Genomic DNA, 19,495 nt, shown 5'->3' with positions numbered 1-19,495 from the left:
CCGGCCCGGCCCCGGCCCCGCGCTCAGCCCGGCCCGGCCCCGCCGCCCTCTCGCTCGCCTGCCCACGTGTGCTGGCCGCCCGCCGGGCCGGGTTGAGCGCGGGGACCGGGAGCTGGGCCTGCTAAGCGCGGGGCCGAGCTGGGGCTGGGGCCGGGCGGGCGGCGGGGCGGGAAGTGACACGTTGTTCTCTGGTGCCGCCGCCCGCCCAGCTCCGGGCCGGCCCGGCACGACCCAGCCCGACCCTTATCTGCCCCAGAGCCCGTCCGTCTGTCGGTCACACGCCCTCCGCCCCCTCCCCCGCTCCTTGTCCGACCTCGACCCAGCCCCGCCGCCCCCTCTCCCGGCCTCTGCTCTGGAGGAGGAAGCGCTGTCCGTGGGCCCAGGCCCCTTCACTCATCCTATGGCACCCACCGTGGGCCAGGCCTGGGGCCCCCTCTCTAGGTACCCCATTCTCTGCTCTGTAAGAAGCATTAAATATTTGGCACCTACTGTGTGCCAGGGCCAAGGACCCCTCTCAGGGCAGGGCCTCCCTTCTCTGCTTTGTAAGAGGAGGCATTAACTGTTTGGCACCGACCATGTGCCAGGCTCTTATTGTGTGCCAGGCCCAGGGACCCCCCCTTTCTGCGTTCCCCATTCTCAGTTTTGTAAGAAGAGGCATTTATTTGGCATTTAGTATGTTCCAGATCCTGGGATCCCCTGTCTATACCTCTTAATCCTTGCTTTATAGGAGGAAGCATTTCTTATTTGGTACCTACAATATGCCAGGCCCAGGGCCCCTCTCTATACTCCCTATAATCAGCTCTGTAAGAAGCATTAACTATGTGGCACCTACTGTGTGCCAGGCCCTAGAACCCCCTCTTGTTACTCCTATTCTCTGTAGGAGAAGGCATTCCCGATTTGGCACCTACTGTATGTCAGATACAGTGTTCTCTTCCTCCTTTTTGCTCTATAGTAGGAAGTATTTTCTAGTCAATACCTACTAGTGTACTAGGCCTGGTCCCCTTCCCCCAATCCTTTTTACTCTGTAAGATAAATCATTTCTTGTTTAGTACCTACTGTGTACCCTCCAGATGTTGGGGCCCTCTATCCAATCTCTTTACTCTTGTAAGAAGTATTTCTTGTTTAGCACCTACTGTGTGCCAGGCAGTTTCTTTCTTTCTCCTTCCCCTTTTCTTTCTCTTTCTCTCTCTCCCTCCTCCTCCCCTCCTCCATCCTCTTTGCTCTATAAAATCTCCCCTTCCCAGGACTAACATGTCCTTAGGGCTTCTCCCTGGAAGAGCCTCCCTCCATGACCTGGCCTGGCCTCAGGGCCTCCCCTTCTGGGCTTATTTCCCCAGACTCAGTCTCCTTCCTCCCAGTAGGGAGCCAGTGTCAGGTCTGGTTCTGGGCCCTGAGCCTCTTTCCTGCTGACCTCCCAGTCCAGCCCCTGAACTCAAACCCTTGCTGGGGCCCAGCTGGCTTCCACAGAGGCTTTCTTTGCTACTCTGCTTTCCACATGCTTTCTTGAGCAGAAGTCATTTCTCTTGGTGTGTCTTTTGCCTTTTCCAGGGGGTATTGGAGTTGGGGGGGGGGTCTTCCTTTTTTGTTCCTGGAACTCCAAGCCAGGGACACCTGGAATTTCCAGTCTGGTTGGTCTTTGACTTCTGGAGCTGGGTTGACTCCCCCTCCCCTTCTAATCCTAGGCCCCTTGGATGCCCAGAGCCCATAGGCCACAGCGTGGATTGGTTGTTTCCTGAGGGGGTGAGTGAAGTGGGGAATGGGGGAGAGCTTTAGGGCCTTAGACTCCCTCCTTTTGCCCTTTCTCTGACCCCCCCCCCTTTTCTCAACAGGTGCTGGGGGGACCCTGATGCGGCACCAAATGAAATGAATAAAGCTCCGCAGCCCACAGGCCCCCCACCTGCCCCATCCCCTGGCCTCCCCCAGGTAATAGGGCCATTCGGGGGAAGGCTGGACCCAGGCCCGAAGTGGGGGTGGGGGGTGCTTGAAGAACAAGGCCCAGACCAATTCCCCAACTCCCACCCCTTAGGTAGAAGGCAGAGTAGGAGTCATGGGGAGGGAAAGAGGGGTCATGGCCTCCTGTCTTGGAGGGAGCCCGCTAATTAGCTTGCTGCTCTTGACCTGAATTGTTCTCCCCCCCCAACAGTTTCCCTTAGTTTCCCCTCTTGCTGAATTCTGGTCTCCCCCTCTTTAGCCGGCATTCCCCCCGGGGCAGACGGCACCGGTGGTGTTTAACCCGCCACCAGCGACCCAAATGAACACGCCTTCTCAGCCCCGCCAGGTGAGGGTCTGTGGGGAGGCAGCTGGGGCTGGGGGGGCTGGGGCAGGGCCAGGAGAGTAGAGTGTTCAGGGCCTGGCTCCTCGCACCTGACTCTGATCTCTTCCAATCCTTGTTCTCCTGTGTCCCCTTACTCTTTTTCAGTGCATTATTTGATAATGAGTGCCCACAGGAGATACGCCTAGGTTATGGGGGTGACCCTAACGGGGAGCCCCACAGAGCTGGGAGCAGTGCACCTGGGGTGGCCCTAATGGAGCTTACATCTTTTCTGTCTCCTCTCTTCTCCTGGTGGTCGCAGTAGCTCTGGTCATTGTCCCTTGTTGCCACTCTAGTCCATGGGGGAGAGGAGCCCCATTTTTTCTCCCCTTCCCTGCTTCCTTCCTCCTAAGAAAGGATGCTTCTTTCCCTATTCTCCTCACTCCATCCCTGGCCACCTGGGGGATAATTCTCTTCTTTCCTGTCCCCATGTGCTCTCAGGGAGGATTCAGGTCTCTGCAGGTAATGCCTCTTGCCTGATCCTGGACCATCTCCTGGTCTCCCAGCCACGGGCAGGGCCAGGGACCTAGGGGATTGGGACAGGGGTAGCCCAGTCTCCACCCAGGGTGGCAGCCAGCACAATGCATGTGGAGGGGGCTTAGTTTTTATAGAGCCTCTGGGGAATGGGAGAGAGGCCTGCATGTTAAAAGCCACCTCCCTAGTATCTTGGGGGTCAGAGCAGTGCATGCTGGTCTATCTGTTGCCTGGAAGGGTCAGGGCAGGCAGGCCCACTTTGGTCCTGAGAGGGGTCGTCCTTTTTAGTCTACCTAGGGGAGTGCATGGCTCTCTGGCAGTGAGGCCAGAGGCGAAGGCCAAGTCAGGCTGAGCCGGCTAGTGTCTAGCCCCCAGGGCTGGTTAGTGGAGCCCCCTGGCTGCAGCAGCCCTGCCCCTTGATACTGGAGTGGGCCCTAACCCTTCCGTTTCCTTCCTCACCCTCCCAGCATTTCTATGCAAGCCGGGCTCAGCCCCCGAGTAGTGCAGCCTCCCGAGTACCGAGTGCAGCCCCTGCCAGGCCTGGCCCAGCTGCCCACGTCTACCCCGCGGGTTCCCAAGTGATGATGATCCCCTCCCAGATCTCCTACCCGCCCTCCCAAGGCGCCTACTACATCCCTGGACAGGTGAGGCAGGGATCTCCTATCCCCGGAAATGGGACCTGAGCCATTCACTTAATTTTGGTCTCCTGCCTGCCTGACCCCACTTTTCCAGGATTCTGGCCCAAGAGTGTGGTCAGGGACACATTGTCACTTCCTCTCCCCCTCACCCCCCCAGGGCCGTTCCACGTATGTTGTCCCTACCCAGCAGTATCCAGTGCAACCAGGAGCCCCCAGCTTCTATCCTGGAGCAAGCCCCACTGAATTTGGGACCTACGGTAAGAGCTGGGAGAGAGGAGGGATGGGCTGGAATGTGCCTGGGGAGCCTGCAAGGAGAGAATTCCTAGATTGTAAAAATAAGCTTTGGCCTACTGTGTTGGGATCAAAGTGATAGGATTAATATTGGGGCTTAATGTTTAACAAATAGTGGGGGGTGGGAGGGAGTAGACTTTATCCTTCTGCCAAGAGACTTGGAGTCCTCCCTAGGGCAAGGAGTATTAGAGCTGGAGCTCCAGTGAGGGGCCTGCCAGAAGCACAAGGCCCACAGGCAGGGGTGGGGGGCTTAGCTGAACAAATGAATGGATGGATGGACTTACTGATGGATGGTCCTTCCATGTTTGGCAGCTCTTGGGGAAGGTGCTCCCTCCCTCCCTCTCTCTGTTTCTCCCTCCCTCCCTCTTTCCCTCCTTTCCTCCCTCCCTCCCTCCCACCCTCCCTCCTTCCCGTGTATGGCCAAACTGACTCTCGGCCAGGCCAGGCTGCCATTTCCTATTCTCTCTGTCCACACCTCTGCCAAAGGGCCTTAGAGCCAGGGGGAAATGGGGGGAGGGGTAGGGGGCCCTCCAAAGTTGGTAAATCAGATTTGGTGTCCTCAGTCAGGGGTCTCTGGTCTTCTAGCACACATTGTCCTCGCTCCCTGGGTAGAAAAAAGGAAAGGGCATCCTTCCATAGGAGTCATTTGTTGATATTCTTGGGCCTCTGACCTAGGTTTGGGGCCTGGATGATTGGGGCTGGGGGGGTGTGTCTTTGTGTGCGTGTGTGGGGTGCCTTCCATCCAGAGGTGTGTGTCAGGAATTCTTGTAAACGCAACTCAGACTGGTTCCCCGGCTTCTGTAGACGCTGAGTTCCCTGGGGGTGGGGGGCGGAGCAAGGGGCAAAGGCCCTGGTTCCCCTCTCCTCCCCTCCTCTCCTGTGGGGAAGGCAAGGTTCTGGGGGCCTGAGGGGTTCACGAGCAGGTGTCTCTGTCCATGGTTGGGTCCTGACTTTGCCGTCGTTCCTCATCCTCCCTACCCCTACCCGGCCCCCTCCTGCAAAGCCGGTGCCTACTACCCAGCCCAGGGTGTGCAGCAGTTTCCACCTGGCGTGGCCCCCGCCCCAGTCATGATGAACCAGCCGCCTCAGATTGCTCCCAAGAGGGAACGAAAAACGGTGAGCCCCAGCACTGTGGGAGAATTGGGGATCTGGGAAGGAGGAGGCAAGGTCAGGTGGGAGCCAGGGCAGTGTGGGTCAAAGCAGGGGGATTCTGGGAGAAGGGTTCCAGCCAGGAGAGGAGGGGGCAGGGGCGAGGGACCTCTGGAGCTGGAAGGCTCGGGAATGAATGTCCAGCTTTAAGGGAAGGGGTAAGGAGCCCCAGTGGGTGTTGGAAGGACCCGAGAGGCCTGTATTCTTGGGGGTTTGGTTCAGTGTTGAGTTTTGTTTCTGGGGAATGATTTGTCATGTGTTGTGTGCCCCCACCCCCACCCGCCATGTCCTGGAAGCTCTCCTTAGCCTCCGCCTCTGCTCAGTCCTCCAGCCCTGGGCGTGGTGCCCAGAATGGGGTGCCAGGGCTGGGGAAGCCGCTGAGTCACTGTGGCTCCACCCCCCGGAGCCTGGGCCCTGCCCAGAGACCAGGCAATCCTTGGCCAGAATTGGGCTGTTTGAGGGCTGGATCTGAGTCCCCAAGGTGGGAGGAGGGAGGAGTCTGCTGTTGGCTTAGAGCATTGGGGGGGCAGTAGTGAGGGGGGCATTGTGATGTACTGGGCGCTCTGTGAGGTCGAGGGTCTCGTGGGGGTGGGGGCTGCGACTCTAGGAGCAGGGTGCTTGGGTCAGCAGTGGAATTCAGGGGGTTACTGATATCTACCTACCTGTTTCCTAGTGGGGGAGGGGTGGAGTGGGGGCAGGGAGGAGAAGTGGGCTCCCCCTGCTCCCCACTCATCTTACACCCTTTTCCCAGATTCGGATTCGAGATCCCAACCAGGGAGGGAAGGATATCACAGAGGAGATCATGTCTGGGGCCCGGACCTCCTCCACTCCCACTCCTCCCCAGGTACTGATGGGTGTTACTACCGGACCCGAGCCTCAGGGCAAAGGGCTCCAGAACTTTCTCCAGGATTCCCCTTTTCCCTAAAGTAACTCAGGCAGCAGCAGGCCTTGAGAGTCAGGAACCCTGGGAAGGGATGGGGAACAGACAGCCGTGCTTGTGGACTCCTTGGGACCAGCAGGTTGACCTTTTGCTTCCCACAGACAGGAGGAGGTCTGGAGCCTCAGGCCAACGGGGAGACTCCCCAGGTTGCTGTCATCGTCCGCCCGGGTAAGGAGGTGGTCTCTGTCCACGCTGACTGGGAGGGAAAGCGTGAAGAAAGGGATGTGTGTTGATGGGGCTCCTTCTTTGTTACAGATGACCGGCCTCAGGGAGCAACCGTCGGGGGCCGGCCAGGGCTTGGCCCGGAGCACAGCCCCTCAGACTCTCCATCGCAGCCGTCCTCTCCTTCCCCAGCCCCGTCACCACCACCTCCAGTTTTACAACCAGGGCCTGAGCCGAGTCTCTCGGTCCTCCCCATTACCGAGGACACGATGACAGCCACGGTGATAATGCAGATGACTGTCGAGGAACCTGCCACTGCTGCCACCGCCGCTGCCACCACTGACTCCACTGCCCACGAAGCCCCAGAGCTGCCCTGCCCTGCTCTCGCTCTCCAACAGCCCTGTGCCTCCCCCGGACCCTCCTCAGAGGCAGAAGTGACTAGTCCTCTACCAGCCCCTGAGCCTGCCCTTGCCCAGCCTCCCAGCCTCCAACAGCCTCCGGACACCGAGGTTTCTCCTGAGCCCAACGGCGTGGCCCCTGCGGAGGAGCCAGAGGCCCAGCTAGAGGTGGGCCAGGCTGAAGCGGTTCCTGTGCCGCCAACCCCCCCAGCCTGTCCCCAGGAATTCACACTTGTGGCCCCTACGGCCCAGCCAGAGGAGCTGCCCAACGGGGCCCCCTCTCCCCCTGCCATGGACCTGAGCCCTATTGCCGAGCCCGAGGAGCAGGCTGAGGAGGTGGCGGCGGCGCCAGCACCAGCGCCGGCACTGCCTACCCTCCCTGCCGACCTTCCCGGGCCACCTGCTGCACCTCCTGCCCAGGAGGAAGAGCTAGAGAATGAGGAGGAGGAGGAGGAGGAGGACGAGGAGGAAGGGGAGACTGAAGGGGAGAAGGGAGGAGAGGAATCGTTGCCCCCTGAGACCACCCCCACCCCAGCCCCCCTTCCCCAGAGCCTTGACGAGACGGCCACCCAAGGTGAGGGGTAGAGGGGTGGGATAGCTGTTCACGGACTCATATGCTCAGTTGCTGAAGCATCTGAGGCTCTCCTTAGTTTGTTCTGTATGGAACACACCCTGTGGAATAGGTTCGGGGAGGGGAGGGGGCCATCAAGACGCCCAGAGGTGAGGCTGACATCATAGAAGTGGCAAAGAGGGGGGCTAAGGCCTAGACAGGGAAAAAGAGGGGAGCGGTGGGGCTAGGTTAACAGGTGGGCTTTCTGGGTCTTCACTGATGAGATCCTATTTGTGCCGTCGTGTCTGGGCCACTGAAGCCTTGTGATGGAGCTGAGGATCTGAGGGGACCCAGCCTTGAGGCAGAGCCTGGGCTGTTCTTGAAGGAGGGAGCAGTGTTTTTAAAGCATTCTGGCCTTTGATCCCCCTTTAGTGGTGGCAATATCTGTGCCAAAGAAGAGACGGAGAATCAAGGAACTAAATAAGAAGGAGACTGTGGGAGACCTGCTGGACGCCTTCAAGGAGGTGAGTAGGGAGGCTAGGGCAGGAGAGGAGCCCCTTAACCCCCTAGGGTGGGGATGGTCTTAGACCCCAGTGTCCTGTGCCCACAGGTGAACGAGGGGGTGGCAGAGTCCGGAAATCAGTCCCCTGCAGAGAGTGCGCCAACCCCAGAGCCAGAGGGCAGCCCTGGGAGTCCCCGGCCTGAGGAAACGGAGGAAACCTGGGAGGAAAAGGAAGACAAGATTGACGATGCTGAGAACATCCAACCCGGAGACCAGAAGTACCAGTACAAGTCTGGTGAGCTTGAAGGGACTGGGCTGTGCTGGGCCAGGCTGTGCTTCCATGCCAGCCAGCCTGCCTGCCTGCCACTGGGGGAGAGAAGCCAAGCTGGGAGTAGCCATCGCTCTTCAGAACCCCTCTCTCTTCCATGTTCTCAGATCAGTGGAAGCCTTTAAATCCAGAGGAGAAGAAGCGCTATGACCGGGAGTTCCTGCTCGGATTCCAGTTCATTTTTGCCAGTATGCAGAAGCCAGAGGGCCTGCCTCACATCAGCGATGTGGTGCTGGACAAGGTTGGTGTCGCTGGGAGGGCTCTGGCTGACTTGGGAGGAGTTGTGCCCAAGGCAGGGTGCCCCAGGGGCTCCCATCTCACTGCTGAAAGCTCCTCTTCTATGACTAGGCGAACAAGACGCCCCTGCGACCTCTGGACCCTACCCGCCTAACCATCATGAACTCTGGCCCTGACTTCACCCCATCTTTTGCCAACCTGGGTCGGCCCAACCTCAGTAATCGAGGCCCCCCAAGGGGAGGGCCTGGTGGGGGGCCAGGCAGTGAGCTCCCCCGGGGACCGGTGAGTGAGAATGCTGGATTTGCTTTGTGGGCTGACTGAGCAATGGGTGGACTGGGAAAATCAAGGCAGCTGAGAAGGCTTCCTGCCTGGCCTTGCTTAGGGTGACCCTATCCTATGGCCTTTCTCACCTGGCCCTGCTCTTAGCCGGCTGGCCTTGGCCCCCGGCGCTCTCAGCAGGGGCTTCGAAAGGAACCACGTAAGATCATTGCCACAGTCCTGCTCAGTGAAGATGTGAAACTTAATAAAGCTGAGAAGGCCTGGAAGCCAAGCAGCAAACGGGGCCCTACCGAAAAGGACCGGGGAGAAGAAGATGCCGATGGCAGCAAAACCCAGGTGTCTGAGGGAGGGCGGGCAGGCAGGTGGGGTGGGGGCATGGAGGAGCCCTGGGCTGACTTGCCCACCCCTCTGCTCCTCTTATTTGGGCCCAAGGCCCCTGGGAGGCTCCCTGACCCTCTCACCTTTCCAGGACCTGTTCCGAAGGGTGCGATCCATTCTGAACAAGTTGACGCCCCAGATGTTCCAGCAGCTAATGAAGCAGGTTCAGCAGCTGGCCATCGACACGGAGGAGCGCCTCAAAGGGGTCATTGACCTTATCTTCGAGAAGGCCATCTCGGAGCCGAACTTCTCTGTGGCCTATGCCAACATGTGCCGCTGCCTCATGGGGGTTAGTGCCATTGCTTCCCCAGACCCGCTTCTCCACCTTAGGGACTGCCCCCCCTTCTAATACCTCCCTTCACCCCACAGTTGAAGGTGCCCACGACTGACAAACCCACGGTCACAGTCAATTTCCGGAAGCTGCTGCTAAACAGGTGCCAGAAGGAATTTGAGAAAGACAAAGATGACGATGAAGTATTTGAGAAAAAGCAGAAGGAGATGGACGAAGCTGCTACGGTGTGGGCCTAGACATGGGTGGGGTGGGAATTAAAGCCCTCCTAGAACTCTACCACCCTGTGCTTCCCCCTTGGGTAGATCCTCATTACCACCCCTTGTTTGGCTTAAAATAACCTCATGCCTAGTCTCCAGCTTTCTGCCCTGCTGACTTCTAGTGCATGTGCTTGCTTCCTCCATACTTTTTGTTTCTCCAGAATCTTGGGCAGGTTCCCATTGCCAACCAAAGAAAGTCCAGACTTGGCTCAGCATTTGGGACTTTCCATAATTGGTCTTTAAGCTATTTTCCACCATCATCTCACGTTCTTTCCCTCCATATGATTAGGGCTTCAACCAAAGGATATTCTGTAATGTGCCTGATGGGCTTGTAGTCCTTTAAGCCAGCCCTCCCTCTGGGAGATGGTCCTCCTCTGGAACTCTTTGGGCTCTTTGAGCCAAGTGGGACCTTTCCCTCTTTCACTCACATAATTTGTAGCGCCTAGATGTTCCCATTCCTTTTCTTTATAGTCACATATGGGTCTTTTCCCTACTAGAAATCTGGATCTATCTCCTTCACCTCTACAGTGGTAGCTTCATAAAATGCCTCTCCCTCAGACCCTGGCATGGCCCTTTGTATACGGAGCTCAGTAGTTGGTGTTAGATCCAGAGGCAAAGGGAGGGAGGGAGGGCAAGGCTTGCTGCTCCTTATGATCTGATTTCTAATCCCATCACCCTCCCACCCTCCATGTGGCTCCCAGGCTGAGGAACGGGGTCGCCTGAAGGAGGAGCTTGAAGAAGCCCGAGACATAGCCCGGAGACGTTCCTTGGGCAATATCAAGTTCATTGGGGAGCTTTTTAAACTGAAGATGCTAACGGAGGCCATCATGCATGACTGTGTGGTCAAGTTGCTGAAGAACCATGACGAAGAGTCCCTCGAGTGCCTTTGCCGCCTGCTCACCACCATTGGCAAAGACCTTGACTTTGAGAAGGCCAAGGTAGGGAGCCGGGGATGAGGGCAGTGCTAGAGAGGGTGGGTTCACAACTGAGAAGGACAATGCAGGGCTGATGGATACGAGAGGCTGAGCTCTTCACTGATGACCTCTTATTGGGGCCTTTGTGTCTGGGCCACTGAGTTTTGCTGATGGAATTGAGGTTCTGAGGAGAGGCCACCTGGAAGGGGTTTAGGGTCTTCGGCGGTAAGGCCAACTACTTCCTCTCTGAGCGTTGTGCCACCTCCTCTTTAGCCCCGAATGGATCAGTATTTCAACCAAATGGAGAAGATCATCAAGGAGAAGAAGACTTCGTCCAGAATCCGGTTTATGTTGCAGGATGTGCTGGATCTCCGCAGAGTAAGTGTGGTCCAGGCTGGCCTCTCCTTGTCCATTTCTAGAGCCTGTTCTGTTCATTCTTCCTGAGCTGGCCTCCCTATCTTTGTAGAGCAACTGGGTCCCACGCCGGGGAGACCAGGGCCCCAAGACTATTGACCAGATTCACAAGGAGGCTGAGATGGAGGAACACCGGGAACATATCAAAGTCCAGCAGCTCATGGCCAAGGGAGGGGATAAGCGCCGGGGCCCTCCAGGACCTCCCCCAGGCAGTGAGTCCATGGGAGTGATGAAGGGCTTTTTTGGTCTCTGGCTTAGGAGCAATGAGATGCTACTAGAAGGGAATGGGGGAGAGGGGAGGGTCTGCTGCCATTGTTATTTGACCTGCCTTTCAAGAAAGTTCACTTGTCAAGGAGAGGTGTGGGGCATGGGAGTAGGACTCTCCAGTGATGACCTTTTGTGAGTACCCTGTGTCTGGGCCACTGAGACTCTGTGATGGAGCTGAGGTTCTGAGGAGAGTTGAAGCTGCCTGAAGCCAAGGGCCACTTTGGTTTGGACTCTTGTGTTAGTGCTAATTGGCATCCTCTTGCTAGGCCGAGGGGGTTTGATCGTGGATGATGGAGGCTGGAATACCGTCCCTATCAGCAAAGGCAGCAGACCCATTGATACCTCCCGAATCACCAAGATCACAAAGGTTGGAAGACACAGAACGAAAAGCGTATTGATTTAGGGATTGTTGTGGGTGAATGGGGGAGGGGAGGAGGAGAGACGGCTGATTTTTTCACCTTGTGAATTTAGACTTTTACTTGATGAAGTTGGGTTGGGGCAGGGGCCACCCTGGATTCATGACTCTGTTCTCCTGTCTGGAACTCCTTAGCCTGGATCCATTGACTCCAACAACCAACTCTTTGCCCCCGGGGGACGTCTGAGCTGGGGCAAAGGTAGCAGTGGGGGCATGGGAGCCAAGCCCTCAGACTCAGGTATGAACACAGGGGTCAGGGTTGCTCATGATGGATGGAGGCCTTTGAAAGGGGCTCCAGGACTAGAAAGGAGAGAGTTTGTATTGTGGGGCTCTTGTCTTTCCAGCCTCTGAGACAGCTCGACCGTCCACTAGCACCTTGAATCGTTTCTCAGCCCTGCAACAGGCAGCACCCCCAGAGAGCACAGATGCACGGCGGGTGGTACAAAGGTAAGGCCTCTATTGCTGGGGGGGGGGGAGGGGAATCCCCTGTTATTTGCCCTGTTCCTCTGGGTGTGGATAGGCCCAGCTTTTGTGCCAAGTCTCAGCCTAACCCCTCTCACAGGAGCAGTCTGAGCCGGGAACGAGGAGAGAAAGCTGGGGATCGAGGAGATCGCTTGGAGCGCAGTGAGCGGGGAGGAGAGCGTGGGGACCGCTTGGACCGAGCTCGGGCCCAGATCCCTAAACGTAGCTTTAGCAAAGAGGTGGAGGAGCGAAGCCGAGAGCGACCTCTCCAACCGGAGGGTCTACGCAAGGCAGCCAGTCTGACTGAGGAGCGTGACCGAAGTCGGGACACAGGTGAGGGCGAGGAGGGGCTTAGGGGCTTACTTAAGGGGCCAGTCAAGTCAGGGACCCCTCCACCTCCCTATCCATCCCTCTCTCTTCAGTGAAACGGGAGGGTGCCACGGCCTCTGCTGGTCCCCCCAAGGCTGCGCTGTCTGAGGAGGAGCTAGAGAAGAAGTCCAAAGCCATCATTGAAGAGTTCTTGCACCTCAATGACATGAAGGTGAGGCAGGGGTGGGCAGGGAAGGGCAGCTCCCAGGTGGAGGCGCTGCCAGGGGCCCGGGCCCACCTGATTCCCTCCGTCATGCCTCCAGGAAGCGGTACAGTGTGTGCAGGAACTGGCCTCTCCATCACTGCTCTTCATCTTCGTTCGGAACGGCATCGAGTCGACCCTGGAGCGCAGCACCATTGCCCGGGAGCACATGGGCCAGCTGTTGCACCAGCTTCTCTGTGCTGGTCACCTCACTACCAGCCAATATTATCAAGGGTAAGCCTTCCTGCTCCTCTCCCCAGGGCTAAAGGGAGGCTGGCCCCTACGACGAGGTCTCCCTTTCTCAGCATCTTGGGGTTCTTGGGGCAGCCACTGCAGGTGTGGCAAATGGGTGTGTGGCCTGCTACCTCTGGGTGGAGGGTCCTCACCCCTGGTCTTTGCAGGCTCCATGAGATTCTGGAAGTGGCAGAAGACATGGAGATCGATATCCCCCATGTATGGCTGTACTTGGCGGAACTAGTGACACCGATCCTTCGGGAAGGTGGGGTGCCCATGGGAGAATTTTTCAGGTAATTGGCCTTTGTGTTCCTAAGCTCCCCAAGGCAATGTGCCAGGCTTGATGAGATGGTGAAGTGACCCAAGTCTGGCCTTCTCTGTCCCCACAGGGAAATCTCAAAGCCGCTGAAAGCCCTAGGCAAAGCTTCTCCCCTGCTACTAGAGATCCTGGGGCTGCTGTGCAAAAGTGTGGTGAGTAGGGAGTGCTGGGAGCAGGGATGGAGACAGGCTGCTTGGGCCTTGCTGGGAAGGTTTCCAGTGGGCATGCTGAGCCAGGGGCGGGGCCCCTTCCCCCTCCAGGGCTGCCCACATGCCTTTGGGGGTGGGGGGGCGAGGCTGCAGTCAGACTTAATGGCCTTCCACTTCATGTGGGCATACACTGCCATCTCTATTCACCCACTCAGGAACACACTACAGGGCAAAGGCTAGCATTAGTGGCCAGAGGACCTGGGCTCAAATCCCATCTTGGCCAGGCATGTCACCAACTTTCTGTGAAAGTGCTGTAAAGTGAAGGGCTGGATGCTCTCAGTCTTGGAGGGGAGGCTGGATGATCTTACTCCCCATGTTCATCATCTTGGGTCTCATTGACCTCTTTCTAGGTGAGGGAATTGAGGAAGGTGCCCTGAGGTTCCTTCCAGCTTGAAATTCATGTTCCTTTGGTCAACAGTTAGGGGGCAAATAAGTACAAGAAGCTGAAAAGCTCATGAGGGAAAAGATTTCCTGAAAAGGAGTAATTGGGGCTTGGTTTTCAGGAAGACATGGACAGGGAGGGATCCTCTCTAGGGTTTTCTCTAGGTTTTCTTCCTGATTGTCCCTGTCATCCATATATTCCCCTTCCTGTACCTGGGAGTGTTGTGCCATGTCCCATTTTTGTGGTGGGCTCTCTTGGTGACCTTCTCAGCTCCTGAACACAATACATCCATCTCTAGTTCTCCTGAGCTCCATTGGGACATTGCCATCTGTGTTGTGTTGGTGTCTCAAATTCAGCATTACAAAGTGAGCTCAGTTTGTTTTCCTTCAAAGCTAACCCTTCTGAATGCCCCTCTTTCTGTTGAGGCTCCCCCATCATTCTCAGCCTTGTGACCACCTCAGCCACCCTTTATAAAAGTGCCAAAGTGTTTTGAGGGTCTAACTGTCATTCGCCTACTCAACAAGCTCTGGCGACTCCCTGGTATTTCCACCAGGATGGCTTGGAAAGCTTTTCCTCTGGCTTTTCAAACCCCTCACAGCTTGGCCTCACCTTGGCACCGGTCCAGTCACATTGGCCTTGGTGTACTTCAAACACAGCATTCTACCTCCTATCTCACCATGTTGATTCTGGCTCTCCTCTGCCTTTTTGCCTCTCGGAACTCCTTAACTCCTTCAAAACTGCTCAAATGGCATTTTCTCTATGAAGACTTTCCTTGAGGCCCCTGTGGCAGGGTGGAGGGTATTCTCTCCATCCAAAATTGTTTTGTCTTGATATTCTGTATTTGCCAGCGTGCTCTTCCCCCATTGTGATAGGGTGCCCTAGTATGTGGCACTTGAATGGGTGCTTAGGACATATTTCTCAGTTGAAGAGGTTATCACAGGTGTGGGGAAAAGATCCTTTCTTAAGAAGTTGATGAACTTGCTGTCTAGCCAGTGGAAGCTGGGATTTGACTGGACACTCCACAAAGCAAAACCCTACATTGTCCTTCCACATGGAGTTCCCATAACCTAAGAGCAATGGGGACTGGTAGAGGGAGGCCCACTTGTTCCTCTCTATGGGTGCCTACGGCATCCTTGCTCTAGACCAGGGGTCGGCAATGTATGGCTCTTTCTGCAGGAGCCATAAAGTCCATTCTTTTTTCAGGCACTGTTACAGGAGCGGCACTGGGAGCTCTGTACGGCTCTCACGAAATGACATTTTAAAAAAGGTGGCTTTTATGGCTCTCACAGCCAGAAAGGTTGCCAACCCTTGCCCTAGAAAGATTTATTAATGACTAGCAGGTTCTACTGGGGGAAACATGTAAATAGCTAAGTCTATACCTGTTAACTCGAGACAGCTATGGGAAGCCGAGAGTAGATGACCTGAGCCTTCAAGGAAGCAAAAGTAGTGGGGGGGGGGGGGGGAGCAGGAGGGGAGAGATGGACCACATGTCTAGGCAGGATGCTGGGCCAGCACTGCCCACCATGTCACCCACCTGGCCAGAGAATGAACCACATGGTGAGGAATGGTGAAGAGAGTGGGTTTTATTGGTGTGGCAATGAGGGACCACATAATCCTTTTTATTCCTTAGAGACATGAGTTTGGTGGCTGTGAGCCTGGATGGATGAGAGATGAGACCGATATCAGGGAGACAGACCACTCAGGAGAGCAGCCATGGTCTAGGCAAGAGGCCAGGAGGCTAGTGGCTGTGTGATTCAAGGATATGTTTGGAAGAGAGGAGCTGCCTAGGTCAGGGAAAGAGGAGGTGCTGGGGACCATGACAGAATGGTAGACCCAGTGAGAAGGTGGAGCAGTGATGTCAGTCATTGAGTCGGGTTCTGGCTTGGGTTCTAATGTGTTACTGTTGTGGAGGCATGTGGGCTCAGGCCCATGTCCTCTGGGTCATTGACAGTCATCATGGCTCCTGTCAACCACAATCCGTGACAGAAAACTAGCAGCAGGGAAGACGGGGACACACACACACACACACACACACACACACACACACACACACACACACACACATCAGTCATCATGGCTCCTGTCAACCACAATCCGTGACAGAAAACTAGCAGCAGGGAAGACGGACGGACACACACACACACACACACACACACACACACACACACACACACACACACACACACACACACACCCCCCTACCTTAACATTCTTTTGGATGTGGCACATGATGTCAATCCGAGGTCTCAAGACTTTGCCAGCTCTCATTTCTCCTAGCTCTACTCACTTTGCTATGTCCCAAGATCTCCCAAATGTCCTTGTCCTCATTTCTTATGGCACAGTAAGAGCCCATTACCTTTACAGGGCACGTTCGGGTCTGACCACTCTTCAATGGCTTCCAGTTAGAGGCTGCCAGAAAAATTTTGTACGGAGAGCTCCTTTTACCTTCTTTGAGGGCATGTAAATCTAGTGGTGGGAGAGCTGGGGCGTGGGGCTAGATATTGTAGTAACTTTGTGGGCCTAATTCCTTTTTTCCCCCCTTGGCCACTATGTTAACATTTTTTTTCTTATTTACATATAAAAACAACTTTTAACAATTAATTTCTTAAAATTTTGAGTTCCACGTTTTCTTCTTTCTTTTCTCCCTCCTTGAGAAGGTGAGCAGTTTACGAAAATAATATCTGCTCACTCATACAAAAGATTTCCATATTAGCCATGTTGCAGAGGAAATTAGACAAACCCCAAGAAAAATAAAGTAAAACCAGTATGCTGTGATCTGCATAATGCCTCTAATGGGTTCTTCTTCTGGAGGTGGAGAGCATTCTTTGTCCCAAGTCCTTCAGAATTGTCCTGGATCGTTAACATTGTATTGCTGAGACTAGCTAAATCTGTCACATTTGATTGGTCCACAGTGTACAGTGTTCTTCTGGTTCCACTTATTTCACTCTGCATCAGTTCATGGAGGCCCTTCTGAACTCATCCTGCTCATCATTCCTTACAGCATAGTAGTATTCCATTATCATAATATACCCCAATTTATTCAGGCCCAAAGTCATAGACAACCCCCCAGTTTGCAATTCTTTACCACTACAAAAAGAGCTGCTAAAAATATTTTGGCACAGGTAGGTCCTGTTCCCTTATCTCTTCTCCTTGGGGTGTAGACTCAGTAGTGCTATTGCTGGGTCAGTGGGTATATTGGGTTTTATAGCTCTTCTGGTGTGGTTATAAGTTTCTCTCTAGAATGATTGTCAGTTTATAGTTCCTCCCACATACCTCTCCGCGCCCCCCCCCCCCGCCCCCATACATTTATCATTGCCCTTTTCTGTCATCTTGGCCAATCTCACAGGTGTGAGGTTACCTCAGAGTTGTTTTAATTTTCATTTCTCTTAATTTTTTCTGAAAAGAGCTTGTTCGTATTCTTTGGCCATTTGTCATTGGAATGGCTTATAGTCTTATATTCTTATAAATTTGACTCAGTTCTCTATATATGAGAAATAAATCCTTTATCAGAGAAACTTGCATTAGAAATTTTCCCCCTTTTCTGTTTTCCTCTCCTAACCTTGGCTGCATTGGTTTCATGTAAAGCCTTTTGGTCATTTTATCTCTCATAATTTCCTCTGTCTTATTTGGTCATCCATAGATCTGACAGGTACGCTATTCCGTGCTCCCCTCATTTGCTTGTGATGTCACCCTCAGTGTCTAAACCAGGTGCCCATTTTGATCATATTGCTGGGGTCACTTGCTACCTGTTTGGGGGCCTGGTTGCAGATTCTTCTCCAGAAAGGCTGCTCCACCCCTAGCCCGTGTTCTCTTGGCTCTTTAATTTGTGTTGGTCATTTTAGAGAATTACTTTCATGTATGTGATTGTTGATAGCTTGCACTCCTTCCTTTGAAAACCATTTCTCATTTGGAGAAGGGCTCTGTCTCTTACTCATTTGAATCATTCCTTGTGTCTTTTCTCAGAGAAACTTGTAGATTTTTTCTATTAATTCATTGTTTTACTCTCCTAGTGTGGGGGCAGTTAAGTGGCTCCATGGAGATGGGGAGGATCTGGGTTCCAATCTGGCCTCATAATTCCTAGCTGTGTGACCCTGCACAAGTCACTTAACCCCCATTGCCCAGTCCTTACCACTCTTCTTCCCTGGTAAAATGGTCCATTCCTCTTCATGAATTCTGAGCTGAAAGGTAACATCTTCTCTGAGCTTCGGCTCAGCGTGGGGCGTGAGGTGTTGGGCTGCCGTCCAGTTTTTAGGGAGAGAGAGGTTCTTGAGGAGGGGGCAGCAGCAGGGGGGCTGAAGAGCTCTTGCCTTTTATTCCAGGGTCACAAAAAGGTTGGGGCGCTGTGGCGAGAGGCTGGCCTCAGCTGGAAGGAGTTCCTCCCCGAGGACCAGGACATCGCTGCCTTCGTCACTGAGCAGGTAGGCTCCCTGCCCCGGAGCTAGCCCAGTCCCTCACCCAGTTCTTGTTTGCTCCCTGCTCCTCCCCCTCGCCTGACTCTCTGAACTCTGGGTCCCAGAAAGTGGAATACACGCTGGGAGAGGAGTCGGAGCCGCCCAGCCGGCGAGAGCTGTCCCCCGATGAGCTGAGCCAGCAGCTGAAGAAGCTGCTCAAGGAGAGCCCTAACAACCAGCGCATCTACGACTGGATCGAGGTGGGGAGAGAGCCGGGCCCTGGAGGGGACCGTCGGGTGGGCGGGCCGGCCACAGGCTGGGCTCAGCCTCACTGGCTTTGCCCTTTCTCCTCTTCCACAGGCCAACCTGAGCGAGCAGCAGGTGGCCTCCAATACCCTGGTCCGAGCGCTCATGACGGCCGTCTGCCATTCAGCCATCATCTGTAAGGGGGGGGAGCCGGCTGGGGAGGGGGGAGGTCAGGCCCCGAGGAGGGCCCAGCTCAGCGACTGTCTCCTTCCTAGTCGAGTCCCCCCTGCGATTGGATGTGGCCGTGCTGAAAGCCCGAGCGAAGCTTCTCCAGAAATACGTGAGCGATGAGCAGAAGGAGCTGCAGGCACTCTATGCCCTCCAGGCCCTGGTGGTCACCCTGGAGCAGCCAGCCAGTAAGGGGGGGGGGCTGGCAGCCGCCGAGCACTCTGTCTCTGTCTGTCTGTCTGTCTGTCTGGGCCCTGAGTGACCTCCCTCCCTCCCTCCCTCCCCGCAGACCTCCTGCGCATGTTCTTCGACGCGCTCTACGACGAGGATGTGGTCAAAGAGGAGGCCTTCTACAGCTGGGAGAGCAGCAAGGACCCCGCTGAGCAACAGGGCAAGGGGGTGGCCCTCAAGTCTGTCACTGCCTTCTTCACGTGGCTGCGTGAGGCCGAGGACGAATCTGACCACAACTGAGGGCGGGGCCGGCCAGGGGCCGGGGGTGGCCAGGCCGCCCAATGGACACGCAGACAGCCGGCCGCACAGACTGCAGGGGGGGCTGCGGCGTGCGCCTGTAGCGCGGTGTGTGTCTGAGCTAATAAAGTGGTGGCTGATGAGGCAGGATGGCTTGGGGCTGCCTGGGCCCCCCCCCTTCCAGGACGATGCCAGGCGCCCCTCCCCCTGGGGGCATAGAGATATATTATATATAAAGTCATAAAATTGGTGTGGGGGTGGGGTACCACCGCCTACCCCTGGGGTCCTTTTTTTTATTTTAAGAAAATCACTTTTGGGACGGCCGTCCTCGCTGCTGGGGGCGTTCCGCCCCAGCCCCCCGCACCTCCTCTGCTACCGCCTGGGCAGGGGGAGAAGGGGGGGCACGGTGCCTGTAATTATTAAACATGAATTCAATTAAGTGCGATGCCTCTCTGCTTTCTGCCCCGCTCTCCCTGGAGGGGGCCCTGGGCCCTGCCCTCTGCCCTGGGGGCCGCGGGGCCCAGGGCAGTGCTCAACCAAGGTGGTTGGAGAGCGGGCCTGGGCCTCGGTTCTCCCCCTGTGCCAGTGGAGCCGGGCCCAGATCGGCTTCTCGTCGCCGGCCTGGGACTGGTGGCGAAGGAGAGGCCTGTCCCCTCCGGCGTCGGGGTGGGGAACCCCAAGGAGAGGGCCCTGGCGTCGCCCCTGGCCGGGTCCTTGGGGGCCACAGTGCTGGGGCGCCTGGCGGCGGCTTGGCCCGCCCGGCTCCCTCTGCCGTGACGTCAGCCCCGC

At 55.8% G+C, this 19,495-nt stretch overlaps 1 protein-coding gene and 3 non-coding genes across 5 annotated transcripts; all 4 read left to right on the top strand.

The window, feature by feature from the left end:
- Positions 1 to 1,680: 1,680 nt before the first annotated feature.
- On the top strand, positions 1,681 to 19,145 carry EIF4G1 (eukaryotic translation initiation factor 4 gamma 1). 2 transcript variants are annotated; one of them, XM_044673232.1, is made up of 33 exons: positions 1,681 to 1,740; positions 1,830 to 1,923; positions 2,192 to 2,278; positions 2,753 to 2,773; positions 3,253 to 3,429; positions 3,581 to 3,680; positions 4,718 to 4,830; positions 5,615 to 5,707; positions 5,905 to 5,971; positions 6,059 to 6,937; positions 7,346 to 7,437; positions 7,524 to 7,710; positions 7,851 to 7,984; positions 8,092 to 8,262; positions 8,407 to 8,595; positions 8,729 to 8,926; positions 9,007 to 9,153; positions 9,888 to 10,124; positions 10,374 to 10,478; positions 10,567 to 10,726; positions 11,054 to 11,148; positions 11,332 to 11,434; positions 11,541 to 11,643; positions 11,759 to 11,991; positions 12,081 to 12,199; positions 12,291 to 12,463; positions 12,631 to 12,756; positions 12,853 to 12,934; positions 17,693 to 17,791; positions 17,890 to 18,024; positions 18,125 to 18,206; positions 18,286 to 18,426; positions 18,528 to 19,145. In XM_044673232.1, the coding sequence occupies exons 2-33, from the start codon at positions 1,864 to 1,866 to the stop codon at positions 18,707 to 18,709; spliced, it is 4,890 nt and encodes a 1,629-aa protein (XP_044529167.1). In that variant the 5' UTR covers positions 1,681 to 1,740; positions 1,830 to 1,863; the 3' UTR covers positions 18,710 to 19,145. The 2 variants fall into 2 exon arrangements, with proteins under 2 accessions (XP_044529167.1, XP_044529166.1); XM_044673231.1 differs by lacking the exon at positions 2,753 to 2,773 and having other exon boundaries at positions 11,048 to 11,148.
- LOC123248254 lies at positions 7,185 to 7,261 on the top strand. The gene has a single exon (XR_006506322.1). It is a non-coding gene; the product is annotated as a small nucleolar RNA SNORD66 (small nucleolar RNA).
- LOC123248255 lies at positions 10,216 to 10,292 on the top strand. Its single transcript, XR_006506323.1, has one exon. It is a non-coding gene; the product is annotated as a small nucleolar RNA SNORD66 (small nucleolar RNA).
- LOC123248253 lies at positions 10,896 to 10,971 on the top strand. Its single transcript, XR_006506321.1, has one exon. It is a non-coding gene; the product is annotated as a small nucleolar RNA SNORD66 (small nucleolar RNA).
- Positions 19,146 to 19,495: the final 350 nt, after the last annotated feature.

The sequence above is a fragment of the Gracilinanus agilis genome, chromosome 4 (genome assembly GCF_016433145.1).
Source record: "Gracilinanus agilis isolate LMUSP501 chromosome 4, AgileGrace, whole genome shotgun sequence".
Lineage (NCBI taxonomy): Eukaryota > Metazoa > Chordata > Mammalia > Didelphimorphia > Didelphidae > Gracilinanus > Gracilinanus agilis.
Note: the sequence above shows the minus strand (reverse complement) of the source record. Positions and strands in the feature narration are given on the sequence as shown.

Bases quoted from the DNA above. Each gene is read 5' to 3' on its own strand.
- EIF4G1 (XM_044673232.1), top strand. From the start codon at position 1,864: ATGAATAAAGCTCCGCAGCCCACAGGCCCCCCACCTGCCCCATCCCCT. The intron at 2,774-3,252 runs GTAATGCCTCTT...TCACCCTCCCAG, and splicing joins GAGGATTCAGGTCTCTGCAG to CATTTCTATGCAAGCCGGGC. The intron at 3,430-3,580 runs GTGAGGCAGGGA...TCACCCCCCCAG, and splicing joins CCTACTACATCCCTGGACAG to GGCCGTTCCACGTATGTTGT.